The sequence below is a fragment of the Cnephaeus nilssonii genome, assembly GCF_951640355.1.
Source record: "Cnephaeus nilssonii genome assembly, chromosome: 2".
Taxonomy (NCBI): domain Eukaryota; kingdom Metazoa; phylum Chordata; class Mammalia; order Chiroptera; family Vespertilionidae; genus Cnephaeus; species Cnephaeus nilssonii.
In genome coordinates this window covers 22647056-22669602 of record NC_137073.1, presented here as the reverse complement: position 1 = coordinate 22669602, position 22547 = coordinate 22647056, and the positions used below count along the sequence as shown (strand labels likewise).

Below are 22547 nucleotides of genomic sequence, written 5' to 3'. Positions count from 1 at the left end.
GGCCTGCACCCTCTCCAATCTGGGACCCCTCTGGAGATGTCCAACTGCCTCTTGCAATCTGGGACCGCTGGCTCCTAACTGCTCGCCTGCCTGCCTGTCTGATCGCCCTAACCACCTCTGCCTGCCTGCCTGACCACCCCTAATTGCTCCCCTACCAGCCTGATCGCCCCTAACTGCCTCTCCTTGTCCTGCACCTGGGACCCAGGATTCCCTCCTCCGGCCAGTCACAGGCACCCAGGACCCGGGCTTCCCTCCCTCTGGCTGGCCGCAGGCACCCAGGACCCGGGCCGGCTTCGCCCAGGCCAGCTGTAGTCACAGGGAACCATGGGCAGGCGGCTTCGCCCAGGCTGCAGCTGCAGGCACCTGGGACCATGGGGCGGGTGGCTTGTCCCTCTCCCAGGATGCAGGCTCAGGCATAGCCGCTGGTGCCCGGGACTGTGGGGCAGGCGGCTTGGCCCTCTCCCAAGCCACAGCCTTGCTGGTCCCCATTCCTCTCTCTCCAGTGTTGAGTGTCTGAGCCGTTATGGTGTGATGGCGTGAGGGTGTGACAACCATTTGCATATTAGCTCTTTATTATATAGGATATTTTTATTTATTTCAGAGAGGAAGGGAGAGGGAGAGAGAGTTAGAAACATCAATGATGAGAGAGAATCATTGATCGGCTGCCTCCTGTACACTCACTGCTGGGGATCGCGCCTGCAACTGGGCCATGTGCCCTTGGCCGGAATGGAACCTGGGACCCTTCAGTCTGCAGGCCCACGCTCTATCCACTGAGCCAAACCGGCCAGGGCCTCCTTTCCCTTTTCTGTAACCAGCACTGACGTTCAGAGACAGAGCACTGGGCCCTGTGCAGCAGGAGACGCGGGGCCCTCCTTCCGAAGGTGTCCAGAGTGTGAGGTGGTGGCCCGGAGTTCCCGCCCTTGAGGGGCCTTCTGAGAGGAGCGCCCTGTGGGACTGACTGCATAGGTTCCTGCCTGGTCTCACTTCCCATTCCTTAGCATTTTCTTGATTTCTATGGCGGTGCATGTAAGGTCATGGAGACTGGCCTTCGATGTGTTCTCGCAAATGGACAATCGAGAAAAGTCACTCTCGGGTTTAACAACAAAGTTAAACAATGGGGGCGGGGGAGGAACCCCCTTGTTTATTCCTGTATTTCCCCCCACAAAAAGCCCCCGGTAACCATGGCAACCAGGGCTCTGCCGCGATGCCTCAAGGCCCAGGATGCTCAAGGCTATGCTTTTCTGGGCAAAATTGTGGCTTTGCGTTTTGTTAAGTGCTGAGATGCTTTCCCAGGGTTTCCAGTTTGTCCCCGAGAAAGGGACACAAGTGTTAGCTATAATGGTGCTAGCACCTCAGCACCCAGGCAGCCCGATCAGCGTGAGGGAGGGTTCTCCGTGACAGTGGAGTGTGCGTCTGTTGTGTGTGGGGGCGTCTGCGTCTGTGACTGTGTGTTGGGGTGAGAGACTGCTGCTCTTAAGAGTGTCATGTTGTGGGTTAGGAGGAGGGAGAGGAGGCGGGTTGAGCACATTCCTTCTGGAAGGGTGAGTAGGTGGGTGGCTAGCTGGGCCTCCTGCCCCTGGGGGAAGTCAAAGAAAAAGAAATGCGGAGGGGGTGGACGTGGGACTGAGTGAAGTGGCATTTCCTGGCCTGGGGCCTGGGGAAGGAATGCTGTGGAATTTATTTAGAAAGCTTTCAAACCAGCTGGTTATGGGTTGTTGCTTTTTTCTTTCTTTTTATTTTTTACTATTCTAGTCTGTTGCTCTTGTTCTTTTCCAAGCTATAAGCATGCTTATGTGGCTGTTTGATCAAAAGCAGTGTTCCCAAGAGACAGTGCCCTGAAATTCCGGAAAATAGGATGTGACTACAAGCAAGACGATGCCTGGTTAATGAACGGGGATCCTGGGCCGTAATTTCCAAAACGAGGAGTTCTTTACAGGGGCATGTTCTTTCTTTACAGTTCTGGCCGCGTTTCTTTTGGAGGAGAGAGGTGGTGGTTTTGAAGTAAAGGAATTCCGCTTCTGAGTTGAGTCATTGATTTCCAGCGGTTTGACCCAAACTATTTGCACCATTTAGGGTACCCCAGACCTGATCTTCCCCTCCCCAAAAGCACTCCGATTGCAACCACAGCAAACAGGGCTATTTTAGGCTTGCCGCGTGCATGGCGTTTTCTGCTCTCGTGGTGTTTTTCCATAGGACTCAGTGTTCATAATAAATTGTGTAAGCAGCCAGGGTCTGCCTTTTCTGAGACAGGGACAGCACGTCCTTGACGTTGAATGTGGATGGAAATTCCTGCACAGCATCTCGGCCTGTTCCCCCAGCTGAAGACTCGGGAGCCCAGAGCCCAGTCCCTGCCGGAAGCACATGGGGAAGTGCCTGGGGCAGCCTGAGGGGACATCAGCTGACGTAGGGGGTGAGCCTGATAGAGCAGTGTCCTGGGCTGGTCTCTGTGGTCTCTCTTTGTCCTTCTGCATTTCTGTATCTGTGTGTCAGGAACCTGGCAACAGCCCTCAGCCGCTTTGCACGGCGCTCCCATTCGTAACCCCTGAGCCTGTTTCCACAAAGCTGGGCTGCCCTCCTGCTTCGCCCTCCGCTGTGGACTTGGGTGTCCGACCTTCTGTCCTGCCACCCATACGTGGGCCGTCTGTGGTTTTCTTCTTGCTTCCCTTACGGACCTTCTGTGTCACCTACATGTTCTAGGGTTGGACCTTCCTCTTCTCCACGGCCTCCCATGGTTCCCATTGCTCCTTAGCGTTGCTCTCCCGTAGAACCAGGAATGGGCCACACAGGTGTTTTAAATGGATTAGTAGCCACATTTTTTCAAATTTAAAAGGAACAGCTGAAATGCATTTTAACAACATACTGTAACTCAGCTCCATATGTCCGAAATAGTATCACTTTGACATACAGCCGATATTTAAAAATTATAAACAAGATATTTCACATTCATGTTTTTAAAAGTACTTGAAATCTAGGGTGTATTTTACATCGACGTATCCCAGATTAGATGCTAAAATTTTATCAAAAACATTCGGTCTTTTTTGTGTTATATATATATATATATATATATATATATATATATATATATATATTTTTGATTTTTTACAGAGAGGAAGGGAGAGGGAGAGGGATAGAGAGTTAAGAAACATCAATGAGAGAGAAACATCGATTCAGATGCCTCCTACACACTCTCTACTGGGGATGTGCCCACAACCAAGGTACATGCCCTTGACCGGAATCGAACCCGGGACCCTTCAGTCTGCAGGCCGACGCCCTACCCACTGAGCCAAACCGGTTAGGGCAAAAAACATTCGGTCTTGATTCAGAATTTATTAAATTTGCTGTTGGCAAAAATAGATGCACCTACCTGAGGTGTCCCAGAATTACATAAAAGTTTTCTAGTCAATGAATTCCATGTTCAGTTTTAAATTTAGATTGCTTAAACTTAAAAACAACTTGAGAATTGAGTTCCTCCGTCACACTGGCCGTATTTAAAGTGTCAACAGCCTTGTGAGGCAGGTGGCGACCCTGTTAACCCAAAAAGAGAACATTCCACACTCCCAGAAGGTTCCATCGGACAGCACAGGCTTATCAAGTCCAAACAGCCCAAAAGGACTTCCACAATTTTCTACAACCCAGCCCCAACCCGAGCTCGATGTATTGACTTGGTCTTGCGCGTGTCCACTTCCCCGTGCCTCTCTTTCCACTTTGAAATACACACCCTTCTCTCCCCCCGGAGAAGTCTTTCTTCATGCTCGGCTGGACGGCAGTGCTTTCTCGAAGGATTCTCCCCTTCTCCCCGCAGCAGAATGAATTGCTGCCCCTGCTTCCCACGGGTTCTAGAAGACCCAGCCGAGTGGGAAGGGGCCGCAGGCCCGTCGGAGCCCCCGGACCGTGGCTCGCTGCCCTGGGAGCTCATACCCCATTTCTCCTGGGACAGGTTTGAATGGATCTTCTAACAGCAGCCTTGGCCCTGCCCCGTCGGAAAACAGAGCCACACAAAGGACGGCACTGTGTCCTCTCCGCGGCTGCCCTGGGGCTGTGAGCGGGGCCTTCAGACAGGAGCTCACCCTGGGTACAGGCCATGTAATTCTAGGCGGGCATCGGCTCCACGAGAAAAAAAAACCCTTTCTTTGCCCTCACAAAAGGAAATGTGGGCCTGGCTGCTCTGATACTCATTTTTCAAAATAGGAACTGTGTGTGTGTGTGTGTGTGTGTGTGCGTGTGCGTGTGCGTGTGCATGTGTGTGTGTGCGTGTGCGTGTGTGTGTGTTTACTTTTTTAAAAAACTATAACATATATACAGGAAGTGCATAATTGTACAACTCAGATGTTCTCAAAGTTAACGCGCCCATGTAACCAGCCCCCTGATGAGGAAAGAGAACATGACCAGCACCCCCAAAAAGGCCTCCTTCCCACCCCTTCCAGACTCTTCCCCGCCTCCTCGGAGTCACCACTTTCCTGTCTTCTAGCCCCATGACTCATCCCGCCCGTTTCGGAACTGTGTGTCCAGGGCATCACAGGCTGTGCATTTCTGGCGTCTGGCTTTTGCTCAGCACTCTGTTCGCCATAGCTTGTGGTTGGTCTCGAATGCCTTGGTCTTTTCTGGCATCGGAAACTTTATTCGTAAAAAAACGCGGCGGTTCGAAACGAAGAAACCACTCGATGTGAAGGACAGGTTGCTGTTGGGTGGTGGTTTGAAGTGTGAAGAACCTTCTGCTCGCGTTCCGTGGATGTTTGCCCTTGGGGTTTTCTAGGTCTGGGCGATTTTCGGTTGTCATTATTTACCTTTTATCTTTACTTAGTGAATCCTGGTTAAGGTGATAATTCTTGGGTCTTGAAAGGATGTGAACTCCCTTTCTGGCTTTTGGCCACGGCTGGACATGAGTCATTTCTTCAGATTTTCTTTTTGTCGGGTAGAAAATTAAAGAAGAGGGTAGAGGAGAGAGCGAGATGTCAATTAAATTGCTTATGTGGTGTCTTCTGGTTTTGCCTTAGGTGAAATGTCTGCTCCGGGATTGTACCAGGCGGCCGCCGGGCCTTCGGTCCCCTCCGCGCCCCCAACCTATGAAGAGACGGTGGCCGTTAACAATTACTTCCCCACGCCTCCTGCACCCGTGCCTGGACCAACCACGGGGCTCGTGACTGGCCCCGATGGGAAGGGCATGAGCCCTCCTGCATACTACACCCAGCCAGTGCCCGTCCCCAACACCAATCCAAGTACGTGCCACCTCTCCGCCTCCCTGGTCCCCCTTCCCCCCGGGCCTTGGGGGCTCCGTGAGACTCAGGAGAGCGCAGCGCCTCTGAGTCCGAGCGAAGTCAGTCCAGTTTTCATCCGTCTGAAATGTTACATACAGTCTCTCAGGTTCCGCAGCGGTGAGGCGCATGGCTTTCCCATGATAAAGCCCCGTTGACGAGCTTTCTCAAGTCTGCCATAAATCACCCCTTTGGCACTTACACTGTGCCAGAGAAATTTGGCAATGACAGTTGGCTTTTAGAGACCCCACCCTTCCCCCTGAGGTTTGATAGAAGCCCTGGGCCCTGAGTTGAGGGCGGGAGTAGGAGTGGGAGGAGAAACAGCCCCGCGTGAGGAATGGGGGAGCTGAAACCCGCCCCAGCCCACCAGCCCACCAGCACTCCCCTGCCTCCCAGCAACTTTATTTTATTTATTTATTTTTTAAAATATATTTTAATGATTTTTTACAGAGAGGAAGGGAGAGAGATAGAGAGTTAGAAACATCGATGAGAGAGAAACATCCATCAGCTGCCTCCTGCACACTCCCCACTGGGGATGTGCCCACAACCAAGGTACATGCCCTTGACCGGAATCGAACCTGGGACCTTTCAGTCCCCAGGCTGACGCTCTATCCACTGAGCCAAACCGGTTTCGGCACAACTTTATTTTTATATCCGCTCAAGGCTTAATATCCAAAATATATGAAGGACGCATACAGCTGAACACCAAGGAGACAACCCAGTTAAGAAATGAGCAGACAACCTGAAATAACACTTCTCCCAAGGGGACACACAGATGGCCAGCAGACAGGAAACTAGGCTCCTTGTCACTAACCATCAGAGAGACACAAATCAAAGCCACAATGAAGTATCACCTCACACCTGTCAGAAGGGGGCGGGGCTTCTTTCGAAGCTTGTTCTCTAATCATTGCCTCCCAAACTACCTGAGAAGAAAGTGCATGTAAAAAAGTGTACCATGTGTTGTGCACAGAGGGCCTCGTGGCTGAGGCCGCGTGGTGCTGCCGAGAGCAAGCGTGGGGCTCTGCCTGTTGGCACCTGCAGGACTGAACTCCGGGCAGTCAGGATCTTGGCGCACCGGCATTCATTTGTGTAGCCCAGGGAAGACACCCGTGTGGACACGACACACACAATCAGCGTGCAAGGAGAGTCTCACTCCCTTTCCCGTTGCACCCCATCGACCCTCACAACTTTTAGGTCACCACTCTCAACACTGAAGTCCCCCTCCAGCATTTCTTTTTGCAGACATAATGAATACAAATACATAGTCTTGCCACTTCCTTTTCTTACAGAAATGGTAGCGTGCTATACACGTGCTGTGTGTGTATATGTCTATTCTTTTGTACCTTGTTTTTCCCCCCCACTTAACAAAATATCCATATGAGTCCATAGACAACTTCTCCATTCTCTTTTACAGTACCAATAGAGGATAATGTCCAACTTTTGAAATTTTGCCAGCCTGGTCAATAAAAAATGTTATCTTAGTACAGTTTTAAATGTCATGCACCTTAGCACGAAGAAGGCGTATCACCTTTTCATTTGTTTAAGCCCACCTGTATTTCCTAATAATAGCTGCTCTTTTTGCTGGAATTAGCTGGAGCAGGTTCCTGTGGTTGCATACTGTCACGCTGTTTTAAACCCCTTTCTCCCGGAAGCCAGAGTGTTTCTTCATGCACTTATTTTGATATCGGTCCCTGAAGGACCCACGTGGAAGAGCTGGATTTGGCCCCAAGTGCCCATCCTTCTAGAGATAAAGGAAAAGGAGTCTGAGGTGATGGGAGGTCGGCTCTGCCTCCAGCATTGGCTCCAGCTTCCCAGACTTGATCGAGTTTTGCTGTTAAATGCTTGGCAAAGGCGTTGAAGCTCACATTTCTGTCACAGGGACTTGGGACTTGGGAACAAGCAATATGGTGGCCTGTTGATCATGATTTAATAACTTCAAAAACATCCACAGATGTGACATTCTTCTATCTTTTTCCTTTCTTCTCTTCCTGTCTTCTCTTACTCTTTCTGCTTTGGTTATTCCATGCCTGTTATTCCGGTCAGAAGTCTGACAGGCCTCCCCGGGCTGAGCAAAGGTCTAGGCGGGCTGCCTTCCTTCCTAGGCTCTAGGAGAGAAGCCATTCCCTTGCCTGTCCCACTTCTTGGCTCATGGCCCCCTTCCTCCATCTTTAAAGCCACACCAGCAACCCAAGTCCCTCCCACGATCACATTGATAAGGGCAGAAATAGAATACTGAGGGCCAACTCTAATTGTAAGAAATACTAATCATGCTCTGTTAACCATGATGGTTTTGTTCTGATTAACGAAGGCTCATGCTAACCCTGCTGGGAGCTCACCTAGAAATGCAGCCCATCCTCCCCATCAGGGGGCTGCCTATCATCATGGCAAGATTAACAACCTTGTTGCAGAAACCAGAGCTACCAGCCCTTTGAAGACCCCCCAGCTTTTGCATACCCACAGGCCTTTGCAAATCTCCAGACCTGTAAACTGCCCATTTGGCATAACCTTTTGCCTACTTACTAGCCCTTTGAAGACCCTCCAGCCTTTGCATACCTGCAGGCCGTTGCAAATCTCCAGCCCCCATTACCTGTTGACTACTTCCCCATGTAATCTTTGTCCTTCTCCCCACTATAAGCAGCTGGCTTATGGTGGGGGGCAGAGCAGATTTTTGTGGGTGACCTGCTGCTCTCCCATACTGTCGGCAGTATTGGAATAACCACTCATATGTGACTCAACCCTGTCTCTGCTTAATTGGCTCAAGTAGTGACAGGCAGCCCGGACCCATTGATTGTCTGTCCGGTTACAACATCACATCATTGCTTCATGGCCTTGCCTTTGGGGACTTCCTGCTGCCTAGGGACACAGCTGATTCAAAATCACAAGCAGCTCAGGAGGAAATCGCCAGGTCAGAGAGTGGTCCCCGGAGTCTGCCCGGGTCATCTCACCCCCTTGGGCCTCAGTTTCCCCATCTGTAAGTAAGTAAGGGCTCATCGGGTACCTATATCAGTGAGTTCTTAAAATGAGATAAAGTTTTATGAGTAATCATTTCATAAAAGTGCTCAAGTAACTTTGACCCCTCAAGAAGGGAGGGGACAAGATAACTATTGATTATTTTAGATCGCTCTCTGCTCGATAAATAACTCATTCTTGCACCTCCCCCACCCCCACCCCCAAAGTCTTACTAAAACTGACAGACGGGTACTAAAGCAGGCTTCAGTGCCACTCTTCTGGGAGGAGAGTCAGGCTCACTTAGCCCTGGGCGGCCGTTCATTTCCTCTTAGGGCAGCGGCATTCCAACAGCCCAAGGAAGGACCAGGAGGAAGTCCCTGTGACAGAAATATGAGCTTCAACACCTTTGCCAAATACCAAAAAGAGCATGTAAAACTCTCAGAGCTTTGGGACTGACATGGCTAGATTCTCTCCCAATTGCGAATGTCTGTACACGTTTGCCACGTAGTTTCCTCTCTTTAGCATGACCTCATATCCTCACTGCATGTGCTCACATGGTTCCCGGACTTGTCCTGAAGCACTGGATCCGGGTCCCTGCTCGGTGACCCGGCCCTTTCACTGGCATTGAGTTGGTAAAGGGACCTGTTTTATGCAAAGAGCGAGTTGTTTATTGAGGAGCCCCTCTGTCCCAGGCACGGTGAGAGGTTCTTTCTTTACTAGCATTATCTTCTTTAATCCCAACAACAACTCTGTTACATCCATTTTTTATTTTATTTTATTTTTTAAAACATATATTTTATTGATTTTTTTTACAGAGAGGAAGGGAGAGGGATAGAGAGTTAGAAACATCGATGAGAGAAACATCAATCAGTTGCCTCCTGCACACCCCCTACTGGGGATGTGCCCGCAACCAAGGTACATGCCCTTGACCGGAATGGAACCTGGGACCCTTCAGTCCACAGGCCGATGCTCTATCCACTGAGCCAAACTGGTTAGGGCTACATCCATTTTTTAAATAACAGCTTCGTTCAAATATAATTCCCAGACCAGAAGGTTCGGCCTCTTTAAGTGTACAACTCAGTGGTTCCTGTCTGTTCGCAGCACTAATTCCAGAACGTACCATTACCCAGAAAGAAATCCTGTACCCTCTATACCCGTTAGCGGTCATTCCCCAGCCTCCTCCCCCAGCCCCTGGCCATCTAACCTGTGGGTGAGGAAAATGGGGACGAAAACCCACTATGTCACGGTCTCTGAAATTACCATCTGCAGACCACCATTGCAGAACCACTCAGGGAGCTTAAGACAGTTTGGGGACCTGCCCCGGACCGGCTGGATCAGGCTGTGCTGGGGGCGGGGCCCGGGGACCTGCATTCTCAACTCCTCACATGGCTCCATGGCCAGTTGCCTTTGGAAGCCTGGCCCGCTGAGCACAGGCCTTGCTCTGCTCGCCTGTGGGGTTCTGAGAGCCCCTCAAAGGATATTTCTGGAAATCTGCCACTTTCCTCTTTATCTCTTTTTATCACCCCCCCCATGTTTTTAATATTAGATTTGTGTTTTTTTTAATATTAGACTTGTGTGTTTTTTAATAGCACATGTCAGAGCAAAGTGCTGCACATACAACTACAGGTCATTTGCGGGGGGGAGCTTGTGAAAAATAAAAGTGCACCTGCTTTAGTTGTGCAGTGCCACCTCGAGAGAGGAATCCGCGGTGAAGGTGCTCTGGCCCCTGGCAGCGGCTTCCTGGTGGTGGCTGCCCAATTTCTGCAGCCTCGGGCCTCCCCACCTCATTTTTTAAATTATGGTAAAATCTATACTAATAAAAAGGTAATATGCTAATTAGACCAGGTCGACCGGACATCTTCTGGCCATCTGACTTCCAGACAGTTAGGGGGCGACCAGGCCGGCAGGGGGGCAGTTAGGGGGAAGACCAGGCCAGCAGGGGGCTAGTTAGCGGGGGGGGGGGGGGGGACCAGGCCAGGATGGGGCCTAAACCGGCAGTGGGACATACCCCGAGGGTTCCCAGATTGGAGAGGGTACAGGCTGGGCTGAGGGATACCCCCCCCCCCCCCGTGCACGAATTTTGTGCACCGGGCCTCTAGTATACAACATAAAATCTACCATCTTAAGCATTTCCAAGTATAAGTTCAGTGGCACTAAGTACATTCATATCGTTGTGCCACCACCACCCATTTCCAGAACTTTTCCATCTTGCAAAACTGAAACTCTGTCTCCATTAACTCCCCAGCCCCCTCCCTCAGCTCCTGACAACCACCGTCTACTTTCTGTCTCTATGAATTTGACTGCTCTAGGTGCCTCCTAGATGAGGGATCCGGCAGCACTTGTCTTTTTGTGTCTGGCTTATTTCACCAAGCGTAACATCCTCAAGGTCCATCCATGTTGCATATGTTGAGGCTGAGTCATACTCCATTGTATGGATGGACCACATTTTGCTTATCTGTTCACCATTCGAAGGACATTTGGCTCTTGAAATAGTGCTGCTGTGAACAGGGGTGTGCAAATAACTGTAAAGACCCTGCCTCCACCTTGTCTTCTAACAGATGTTTCCTCGTTTACTCATCGGCTCTCTCCTCTTCCCTTCCATCAGTTACCGTGCAGACAGTCTACGTGCAGCAGCCAGTCTCCTTTTTCGACCGCCCGGTCCAGATGTGTTGCCCTTCCTGCAACAAGATGATCGTGACCCAGCTGTCCTACAACGCCGGTGCCCTCACCTGGCTCTCCTGCGGGAGCCTGTGCCTGCTCGGGTAAGTCAGTCCACTCGGCACTCCGGGCTCTCCCTCATTCCTCTCTTGCAGGATTTCTCAGCTGTAGCACTTACTTCTGTCTCATGAAGTGCCGTCCTACGCATGTAGGATGTTGCACAGCATCCCTGGCCTCTACCCACTGTGTGCCAGTAGCTCCTCCCCAAATCGTAATAAATAGAAATCGTCTCCCGTTGAGAACCACTGCTCTTAAGCATCTCAAAGCTTGGGAGCTGCTGTCCCATCATTTCTTCTTTCTTGTTCGTTTGTTAATCCTCACCCGAGGATATTTTCCCATTGACTTTTAGAGAGAGTGGAAGAGAGAGAGAGAGAGAGAGAGAGAGAGAGAGAGAGAGAGAGAGAGGTAGAGAGAGAGAGAAGGAAAGAGAGAGAGGGAGGGAGAGAGACACATCAATTGGTTGCCTCCTGCATGCACCCCAACCAGGGATGGGGATCGAACCTGCTATCCAGGTATGTGCCCTTGATTGGGAATCGAACCTGAGACCCTTCGGTGCGAGGGGTCTAACTAACCCCTGAGTTATACCGGCCAAGGCCCATAATTTCCTCTTGCTCGTCTGCTCACACCACTCCCTATAGGACATATAGTATATGTAGTGACCAGGAGAGCATCCACTTGCATCTGTATAGCGTGATACCTTAGGGATCTCTTTTTCTTCTAGGATTCCGTGATCTAAATCATAATGTTTGCCTCACTCCGAGAGAAGCTTTAAACATCTGCACATTAAAATACTTGATAGTCATCTCTTTAAAATGCCTTATCCTTTTATGAGCCCAAGTATTTTTCCCATTGCCTCCACAAGGGGATGTGTAAATATTTATGTCTGCACCAAGGGCATTTTATTGAAAGAGACAATAGTTTCTGTTCTGAGAGAAACTTGAAGATACACAATTTAACACCCCCCACCGCAAACAGATAAAGGCAGCCTCCTGGTTCCTGGCCGTGGACTCTCTCAGAAAACCATGGGGCTCTGTTTTCTTCCCCGGAGGAAGCGGTGTTCGTGCGCTTCTTTTCAGGAGCCCCTGCCTCTTGTACGACTGGCCATTTCTCCCTGTGCTGCAGGCCTGGTGAAGGTCCTGCCTGGGTTTGCTGGTGACGTGGGTTAGAGACGGGATTGGGGGGACTTTGTGTGGCGGTTGCTGTAAGAAGCAGCCTCTCCATGTGGAAAGGGGATCAGTCGGAGACAGAGGTCAGCACACTCCAGCCCGCTGTGAGTTGGGCTGGAACACATCCCCTCTGTCTACGGGTCGTCTCTGGCTGCTTTCACACGACAGCGCGGATAACAGAGGTGCTCCCTGGCCCTGTACCAGAGAGGCCCGCCAACCTCAGTCTGAGGCTCTGGAAGGTGCCCAGATAGCCCAGGACTTGAAAACACACTCGGCACAGTCGTCGTTGGGGGCAGCCTTGGCAGTGGTTGGCGTATTTGTTTCCTAGCGCTGCCGTAACCAATGACCTCAAACCCGTTGGTTCAGAACAATAAGAATTTATTCTCTCTCAATTTTGGAGGCTTGAAGTCCAAAATCAAGGTGCCACGCGCCCCCTGAGGCTTAAGGGGCGAGTCCTTCCCGCCTCTTCCGGCTTCCGGAGGCCCCGTGTCCTTGGCTTGTGGCTGTATCACTGCCACTGTCTTCACGTGGCCTTCGCCCCCCTGTGTCTCTGTGTGTCCTGTTCTTATGAGGATACCAGTCACTGGGTTTAGGGGGCCACCTGAACACTCCGTCGTGACTTCATCTTGAGATTAATCATATCTGCAAAGACCCTTTCTCCAAATACGGTCCCATGCGCAGGTTCCGGGGGGACTGGGCTGCCTGACGTATCTCTTTGGCCTCCACCGTCCAAACGGCTCCAGCCGCTAACCTGCTCCACGGGGGCTGTGTTTGTCTCCCAGGTGCATCGCCGGCTGCTGCTTCATCCCTTTCTGCGTGGACGCCCTGCAGGACGTGGACCATTACTGTCCCAACTGCAAAGCTCTCCTCGGCACCTACAAGCGTCTGTAGGACTCGGCCAGACCCGGAGGGAGCCGTGCGTGGCAGGAAGTCCTTCCCGACTCTCACCCGCTCCACCCCGGATGGAGGGTCCACCTCGGTGGTCTCGTCTCTCCATCTCTTCGTGTCTTCTTTTGGGGGGGAAAGATCGCAAAAGCAACCCACTTCCCAGCCCCAGAAACTGCTGCTTGGAGTCGTGCACAGGACATGCAAAGACGTTGACCTTGAGGACTGGGTCAAGGGTTTCCGGCCGCCCACGACCCAAGCCGTCCATCTAACTGTGATCGTTGCCCTGCCTGAATATCTTCTGGTGATTTGCCTTGCCAGCTTCTTTTCTCACCTCAGTGGGCCTTTCCGGTGGCGGCTCAGACCGAGAAGTCACCGGGGGCCTTCTTTTTGAGGCCGTTCTGGCCTGAATAGGACTCAGCCAGCCTGTAGTGCTGCCATCGCACCCCTCTGGTCGCACGTCTGGTGGCAGAAATCTTGCCTTAAGGCCTTGGCGCTCAGATTCTGTAACTGCAGGCTTTCTGCTAGCACAAAAATTCACTTTCATTTTTTACTTCATTTTTAACGACCTGGAGGGACCACTCACAGCCCCCAGACCCATAGATGCGTGCGAGGGATACAGAGCTGGCTCTCGTCACTGGTCGGCTTCCCTCCGTTCTGGGTGCCAGACCTTCAGCCACTTTTCATGAAGGGCTTTTTCTTGTGGAGAAATTATTTGTATTAACAGTTTTTATGACCCTTTGGCCTTAAACGCCTTGGAACATAATTTTGACAGAAGGGATTTATAGAACCATTTTCTGTGACCATATAATTGGTGTCATTTTCCCTTTTGCCAGGGCACTCTCATATATATATGTTTTTTTTTTCCTTAATAGAAAAAGTAATGGGTAATTGCATCCCCGGCCTTTCCTTGGGTTTTAGTGTGGTCCTTACGAACCTCTATCAGGGAATTCAGAGCAGGGCCCCTTTTGGGTTCCTGGGGGTGTGTTTGGAAAGACAAGGAAAAGCATGTGTGAGCACGTCGGGTACCTTGGTGCTGAAAAGCTTGGGACCTGAGTGATTTCAAAGGAATCTAAAGTCTGATTTTAGTTTTCAGAAATAGAATTTGTTGTATAGCCTCGGGAGACATGATTTCTAGGATTCAAGCAGCAAGCCAGGGTTCTCGGGTGGCTGCTGTGTCATCTCTGAAATCAAGACTTCCCAGAGTCCCCATTTTGATAATAAATAGGGCCACGGAGTGCATGTGAATAATACCATTTAGAAATCCAGCCTCATCCTTGAATGAAAATCTGTGTATCGGCTGAGAATTAGTCATAATCATTGATTCAGCGTATTCATTTGATGTTTTGAAAGTTTCAGTAATTATTTGCTCAACGAATATGGATACTACATTGTACTTTGGTGTTTATATCTGCTTTTAAAAAATAAAGTCTTTGGTTCACTTGGTGAACTATTTATCGATTCTTAACCGTGCAAAGGAAGGTCTCGTGCTTCTAGCCCTCGTGACCAAGGACCTTTATCTGCCCCATCGCAGTAGAATTCAGACCTACTGCGTAGCCCTCGATGTCAAGATGCCGATGTTGAGTTGGGTGGGTTGCTGGTGAGTCCGAATTGAATGTTAGGCTATTGGGACTCAATAGGCATCATCGGTGGCAGCCAGCCACAGCTTTCAAGTTTTAATAAAATGCACAGAAGAGAGCTGTCCCCATTCATTCTCCGAACAACACATGCTTTGTTCACTGGTCAGGGTGGCTGTGGACGCTAAAAGGAGAGCTTTGTCACTCGCAGGGAATGGGAGTGTCATCCTCCCTTCCCTACCTGGCGACACAGCTTCGTTTTGGCAGATGCAGGAAAAGAATGTCCTCTCGGTGTGGCACACGTCGTCATTTAAACTCATCTTAGGGTCTTGGAAAAGTGCCCCTCACTCAGTTTGGGTCCTGCGTTTTTCTTTTCATTTGACAAAATGGAGAGCCATGCATATTTAGCAGTTTTGTTCAGATGGTGGTACAGTAAGGGTTTTCAAGCTGCTATTAATTACATATGCAAAGTCTTCAAAACAAGAGCCCTGCATCAAGGGCCATAACTTATCCGGTGGGACTTTTAATGTCAGCGGCCTGGAGACTCCCTCCTGAGCCTGGGCTCCCCGGGGCATTTATTGGACATACCATTTTATTGTCCGATGTACAGGCTCACTCCTGTATTTGTACCAATTAAAGGCTCTTTTGTTCTGCTGCTGTTTGTTAGGGATGTTGGCGTTCGTTTGCTGCAAAGACTGAGTCACATTCAATTAATAAAAGTACTTTGTATCTATCTGGACTTCAGCGAAGAATTTTACCCATTTCTGAACCCCAAATGGCTGTGTTTCGTCTATACCGTTAGTCCATCGAGGTGAGGTGACCTTGTATGTAAGAGTTGGTTTGTGTCTTGTTAACAAAATCTATTCAGTTATTGCATCTAGCTAAGCCAACTTGAAGCACATGACCGATTCCTGGCAGATCACAGCACTGCCCATGAAAATGTTTTTTTCTGGGACAACTGGCTTCCCAGTGGCTATTGAGAACACTTTGAATAGGCACTAAACTATTTCTAGATGTGGCGTCATACGCCATGTGGCCTCGGTTTTCTTCCCATGACAGCCTCTTGTGTTTGGGATGCTAAAATCCTTCTGACTTTCTGGGGTCAAAGATCTCCGTTAGGAGTAAGTATATATAGAGCTTGTACTTTGACTTACAAAGTTCCCATTTGCATTTTGAAGCCTTTTAAAGTTATCTCCTGCATTTATGACTCACATGTTTACAATGAGTCATCTGTTTTTCAGAGACATATGAGGGAATTGAAAATAGACCCAGTAAGGGTGATGAAAGAGAAAGGAGATTTTCAGTCCTAGAATTTTAAAGAAACATGATTCTGAGGCTCAGAAAGATTAAAAAAACAACAACACAAAAACACTTCATGGCCTAGTATAGAGTCTGGTGCATTTACTTAACTGTTTTGCGACTGTTCTCTGTAGTATTAGGAAAATGTTCACATGTTTAAGTACCCTTTGCCCCTAAAAATAAACTTTTCATAGAGCAATTTTAGGTTTATGGCAAATTGAGAAGAAAGAACAGAGTTCCCATATACCCCACACATGCCCAGATTCCCCCATTAACAAATCCTCACCTGACTGGCCCAGCCGGTACAACTGACAACCTACATTGATACACCATCCCCCAAAGTCCATAGTTTGCATTGCAGCTCACTCTGGTGCATGTGCAGTGGGTTTGGACAAATGTATAAGGACGTGTCCGTCATTACAGTGTCACAGAGAGTAGCTCCAATGCTCTGAAAGTCCTCTCTTCCACCTGTTCATCCTCCCAACCCCCAACCCCGGGCAACCACTGATCTGTTTATTGTCTCCACAGTTTTGCCTTTTCCCGAATGTCATCCAGTGGGACCAGGGTTTGTATCCTTTTCATCCTGGCTGCTTTCACTCATGCATTTAAGTCTTCTCGGTTCCTTTCTTTCTAGCGCTGAATAACGTTCCATTGTCTGGGTAAACCACACATTTCATTACTTTTGTTGTTGTTGTTGTTCATCTTCACCCAGGGATATTTTCCCATTGATTTTTGGAGAGAGTAGAAGGGAGAGGGAAGAGACAGAGAGAGAGGAACATCGATGTGAGAGAGACACATCGATCGGTTGCCTGCGACCAAGGTACGTGCTCTTGATGGGAATTGAACTGGGACCCTTCAGTCTGAGGGCCAACGCTCTAACCACTGAGCAATCTGGCTAGGGCACATTTAAGTACTTTTAAAGTTCTTAACACTGTAGTGTCTCAAGTGATCTTGTACTGGGTTTCCCAAATGGGCAAAATCAACGTAGTGTGTCAATACCACGTGTCATCATAGCGTACGGTAGAGTTTTGAAACCTGTGGTTCTATAGCTGTGTGTGTGGGGGGGTCACAGGGCGAAGGCAGCGCCCAGGGCAACATCTGGTAGCCTCTGATCTGGTGCTTCAGACAGCTGTGGTTCTCATGTTTCTCGCTGACTGACTGTCTGCATTCGAGGTGTTGGATGGCCCGGGTACCAAACTCAGCCCCGCCTGGGGAGAGTGAGCAGTGGGCTCAGCACTGCCCTGCCAACTTTCCTGGTGGCTTCTTTAAAACAAACAAGCTAAAAAAACCCCACTAAAATTCGCCTAACATTAACGTGTGTGATTCAATGACATTTAGTACATTCACAGTGTACAACCATCACCAAAACATTTTCACCAGCCCACCTGAAACTCCACACCTCATCCCTCCCAACCCTCAGCACCTGGCAGCCACCACTTACCCTCTTGTTCCTTGGATTTGCTTACTCTAGCTATTTCCTATAAATGGAATCATATAATATGTGCCCTGCTGTGTCTGGCTCCTTTCACTTAGCATCATGTTTTTAAGGTTCATCCAACACAGCAGGTGTCACTGCTTTGTTCCTCCACCACTCCCCCCTCACCCGCCCCCCTTTAATATTTTTATTGATTTTAGAGGTGGAGGAAGGGAGAGAGAGAAAGAGAAACATCGATGTGAGAGCAGAACGTTGATCGGCTGCCTCCTGCACATCCCCTATCCGGGATCAAGCCTGCAACCCGGGCACGTGAGAGAACCGGCAATAGAACCGGCAGCCTTTCAGTGCTCGGGACGTCGCTCCACCCACTGAGCCACACCCGCCAGGCGTGTGCTTCTGTTCCTTTCAGTGGAAGAATAACTGTGTTTATACCGTATTTTGTTGATGCCTCATCCACTGATGAATATTTGGCCATGCCCACCTTTGGGCCAGCACAGGTAACGCTGCTGTGACCGTGGGCTCCCAGGTCTTTGTGTGGACGTATGTTTTCATTCTCTTGGATGTGGAATTGCCGAGTCCTGGAAATCCGGTTTAACTTGTTGAGGAACTGCCCAGTGACGTCTTAAATGTTCCCTATTGCACAGCCACATCTGGCACGGCTGCCCGTTTGGAACCGCCCTGGTACAGAGAACTTTGTCATCTTCTATCCCGAGTGGCAACAGAGCTGGATTCAGAGCAAGGCCTGCGCCTCGGGCGGCCTGCCTCCACTCAGCTCCTCTGGACCCGACTCGACCCTCCTGGGGCTCCCGCTGAGCCTGGAAAACGAGCAGGGGTGGTGGCCGCGTCCGGCCCCTCTGCGCGGACCCTCTTCGGAGAAGGTGCTGTGAGCTCAAAAACAGAGTCCTCAGATGTCCTGTCGGTCCTGTTTACTTGTGCGCACAGCGCTGCCTACAGCAGCGAGGAGGGGACGCTGCCCCTCCCTGTGGAATTGGTGGGGGGGGGGGTGGGGGGTGGGAACATTAAACCAGAAAGCCTACCATTACAAACTGGTGCAAACCGGGGAGGAGAAGTACAGGAGAACAGCCCATTGTGGGGATGGTAGGTGGAGGGGTGGGAGGGGAGGGGTCCCTCAGCCTTTAAAATTATCATCCTGCTGTTTTCTCCTGCCGAGGAGGCAGCACGTGGGAGTCCGAGCCGCGGAGCCTGCCCGCTGTCGGAGGCAGGTTCCCCTGGTCCGTGTCGCCCTGTGATTTCATGTGCAGCGGCTCCCTCTCTGGGCGGGATCACCAGAGCCTTTCCGTGTTCTCTGGAAGAGTGACCGCCCTTGAAACAGAATCGTTCTCCAGCGCGAGGTCTTCTGATTTCCTGTTGGTAAGCAGGAAGGGCCCGGCTGGCTTCCAGTAAGCGGGTGGATTCCGTGGGTGTGGCTGCCCTGCCCCTGATCGGTAGAACTGCCCCCCCTGCCCAGAGGGCCTGAGTTCTCCCAGGTGTCTGCCCCGAGATGGGCACCCCCTCTTGAGCCTGGGCTCACCTGGCCAGACCTGCCCCCCCAGGAAGGACACTGTGGAGAAAGGGAAAGTGGGCAACACCTGACTATCACTTTCAGCGCTTGGTGGGCGGGTTTCTGTTGCCTCGTTCTCAGGAGTCCCCGCTGAGAGGAGCAGGAAGGGAGCAGAGGCAGGAACACACGCAGCCCTTCAGGAGAGTTTTCTAAGGGATTGTCTGCATTTCTCGTTCACGTCTGAAACGGAGGGTATGTGCCCTTGACCAGGAATCAAACCCAGGACGCTCTGGTGTGTGGGCTGACCCTCTAACCCTGAGCAACACCAGCCAGGGCTATCAACACAGTGTTAAAACACACTTTTGAAAATATATTTCTGGAGGGAGGGGCCCAGGGACGTCAGCTCGTGGCTCTGGCTCGTCCCCGGGGTGTCGACTCTGAGGTTTGCTTTCCGTTGAAAGGCTCTATCGATGTGGTCGGATCCGTTGTGACTGTATCCGACCACATCGGCAACAGATAGAGACAGGCCCCTGGCTCTGGGGAATTTAGACAGGAACTTCGTCATTTTAGGATGGCCTTGCACGTTATGATAAGGTTATATCTTGCATGCGAATGCTTCCTCGAATACCGTCTTCACCAGTCCTGCCAAGAACGTTTCCAGGTGGAAAAGAAAAACGTCACCGGTTTGCAGCTGAAGTAACGCAGACACAAAATAAGCGTGATGTACCGGGGCCTCCTGAGCAGCCCATAGCAGAGGACGCCTTCTGGTCCTAACGCACACCGTGGACCAGTTAAAACACAGACTCGGGCACCTCCCCTGGAGCATCCCATGCAGAGGCCTGGGAGGGGCCGGGAACATGGTTTTGTTTGTTTGGTGCTTCCTAAGGGCAGGCAGGGCTAGAAATGCTGCTCCATGCAGCCTGGGACCAGATCAGCCAGAGAGAAGGAGCTGATGGCCAGGCCAGGCCGAACCCCGACTTCACACAATTGGCACCTGGTCCAGTCACTCCTGGGGCGGGGGGTGGGGGGTGGGGGAGGCTGTGCGTTGCTGAGCAGCGTTCTTGGCCTCTACACACCACGTGCCACACACACACCTCCGCTGTGACAACCCAAACATGTCTTCAGACATTGCTAAACGTGCTCCCCGTTTGAGAACCCCTGGGCTCAGCTCATGGGCCGAAGCAGACACTTCTCATGTGGTTAAAACGTAACATTGGCTCATTTCCACGGACAGGAACGAAGCGCTGATACTTAGGACAGCGTGGATGAACCTTGAAGTCACGGTGCTCAGTGAGAGAAGCCAGACCCAGGCCACATGTGGCCAGATTCCATTTAGAGGAAATGTCTAGACTAGAGACACCCAAAGAGACGGAGCAGATTGGTGGTGGCCAGGGCTGGGGGAGGAGAGAACGGGGAGTGACTGCTTCCTGGGCACAGAGTCTCCTTTGGGGAGAGAACGGTTTGGATCTAGACAAAGCCGGTTACGCAGCACTGTGAATGTTCGCAATGCTACCGAGCTGTTTACGTTAAAACGGTTCCTTTATGTTGGGTGAGTTTCACCTCCATAAAAACATGCGCCAATTTGTGTGATTTACGGTGACAGCGAGGTGGGGGCAGAGTGAGCTGTGGGGGCCGTGGGAGGCTGAGTGGGTATCTGAACGAGGCTGTGACCCTTGGCCAGTGTAATAAGGGTGCACCGTGCAATCAGGTGACATTGTGAGCAGGGGTGGATCTTGTGGGCGGGAGGGACCCCGTGCTGCCGTGCAGGAACCGGTGCGGTGCTGGGATCGAGTGCACGTGCAGGCCTGCTTGCTGGGTTTGAGACGAGAAAGGCCTGAAGGCAGTGCCATCAGGAACGGAGCTGAGCCACCTGCTGCCTGCAGAATGCCTGAGGCAGGTCGTTTATTTTTTATTTTTAATCTGTCTTTCTTGATTTCAGAGAGGGAAGGAGAGAGAGATAGAAACACCAGTGATTTTTGTGGCTGCCTCCTGCACGCGCCCCCTATTAGGGATGCAGCCCCAAACCAGGCATGTGTCCTGACCAGGAATCAAACCCTGACCTCCTGGTTCACAGGTCGACGCTAACCACTGAACCACCGGCCGGGTGAGGCGGGTCGTTTAAACATCCTGCGCTGAGTTCCTCTCCTCTCTAGAAAGGGGCAGGCTGATCCTCCCAACTCCAAAAGTCTGTGCTGGGAAATGGGCAGATGCAGGGGGAAGCTCTGAAACATGCTAGAACACGCTGGAACATTCAGGGCCAGGCTCCTGGATGAGCTGGAAAACCTCTTTTTTTAAAAAAAATATATTTTATTGATTTTTTTACAGAGAGGAAAGGAGAGGGATAGAGAGTTAGATACATCGGATGAAAGAGAAACATCAGTCAGCTGCCTCCTGCACACCCCCTACCGGGGCCCTTCAGGCCGCAGGCCGACGCTCTATCCACTGAGCCACACCGGTTAGGGCTGGGAAACCTCTTAAGAGAAGGCTTGGCCCCTGGGAGCCAGTGCCATTCGCAAGTCCCCACACACTTCACAGTGGGCCACAGGGTGCGCCCGCCTCTGCCTGGCCTGGGCATGCCACCAACGGAGCGACTGCTCCATTCAGGGCCCCGGACCCGAACCCGGGCAGAGGTGTTTCTTCCCGGGGTCAGGAAGAATGCTCCACTCCCTGAAATCAGGAGCAGGGAAGTGCTGGGGCCTGGGTTCCAGGCCTCGCGGGAGGGCGCTCCGTGTGGTGGGGGTGTCCTGGCGTGGTTGCGCAGCTTCCCCGGCCTCCCCCACAGCTGGTGTGAGTGGAATGTCAGGCAGGTGCATGTCGGTGGAGGAGGTGGGGTGGAAGCAGGTGTGGGTTATAGGGCTGAGGGCGGGAGAGGTGGCTGCTGGGTCTCTGAGTAGCTGAGAAGCGGGGGAGAAGGTGCTGGAGGGTCAGGCCTCCGAGCCGAACCCGGAGCTGCATTCAGACTCCACTGCAGCCTCGCCTCTGTAGACAGCCACTGACAAGGCTTTAAGGTAAGGACTGCTTGTTGTTGTTGTTGGTAATAGCTTTATTTAGATAAAATTCACATACCAGACAAGTCACTTGTTTCAAGCGTACAATTCAGTGTTTTTTAGGATATTCACAGGATCTTGCAATTATCAGCACAATTTTACAACAGTTTCAACGCCCCCCCCAAAAAGAAACACCTTCCCTATTAGCCGTCATCCCCTCATCTCTCCCCCCCCCTTCCCCCCCTCCGCCTCCAGCCCCAGGCGGCCACTAATCTACTTTCTGTCTCTCTGGCTTTGCCTGTTCCGGACATTTCATATAAATGGAATCATATATTATGTGGTTTTTCGTGTCTGGCTTTTTTCACCCGGCACAGTGTTTTCAAGGTTCAGCCTCGTAGGGTGTAGTTGGTTTGTTTTTATGGAGATAGTCTCTCCATTGTACGGATAGACCACGGTTTGTTTATCCATTCATCTGTTGACAGCGACCTTTTTCTAAATTTATGGTTCTAAAATAGCTACATTATATCGACTGTTCAAAAAAAAAGGATGAGCTGTGTGCCATTTGTCAGTAAAAATACTGTTAGCTTTCTTTTGTATTCTCACCCCCCCCCCCCCCCCCGTATTCATTTAAAATCTTAGGTTGTTGTGGCTAATCCAGGTAGAAACTTCAGAGGATGAGAGGGCTGCTACTTAGGGCCACGCTAGACAACAGACATGCGTGGTGACTGTCCTAGGCGGACCCCAGGTGTGGACGCTCCCTCCAGGCCAGGTGACGCCA

General features: G+C 50.9%; 1 protein-coding gene across 1 annotated transcript in view; it reads left to right on the top strand.

Moving 5' to 3' along the window:
- Nucleotides 1–14420, top strand: part of LITAF (lipopolysaccharide induced TNF factor) — a 34085-nt gene extending 19665 nt beyond the window's left edge. The window contains exons 2-4 of the mRNA XM_079785294.1: nucleotides 4995–5216; nucleotides 10807–10963; nucleotides 12868–14420. Of these exons, the coding sequence (XP_079641420.1) occupies nucleotides 5000–5216; nucleotides 10807–10963; nucleotides 12868–12976 (483 nt within the window). The 5' untranslated portion in view covers nucleotides 4995–4999 and the 3' untranslated portion in view covers nucleotides 12977–14420. The remainder of the gene's footprint in view (nucleotides 1–4994; nucleotides 5217–10806; nucleotides 10964–12867) is intronic.
- The last annotated feature ends 8127 nt before the right edge of the window (nucleotides 14421–22547 follow it).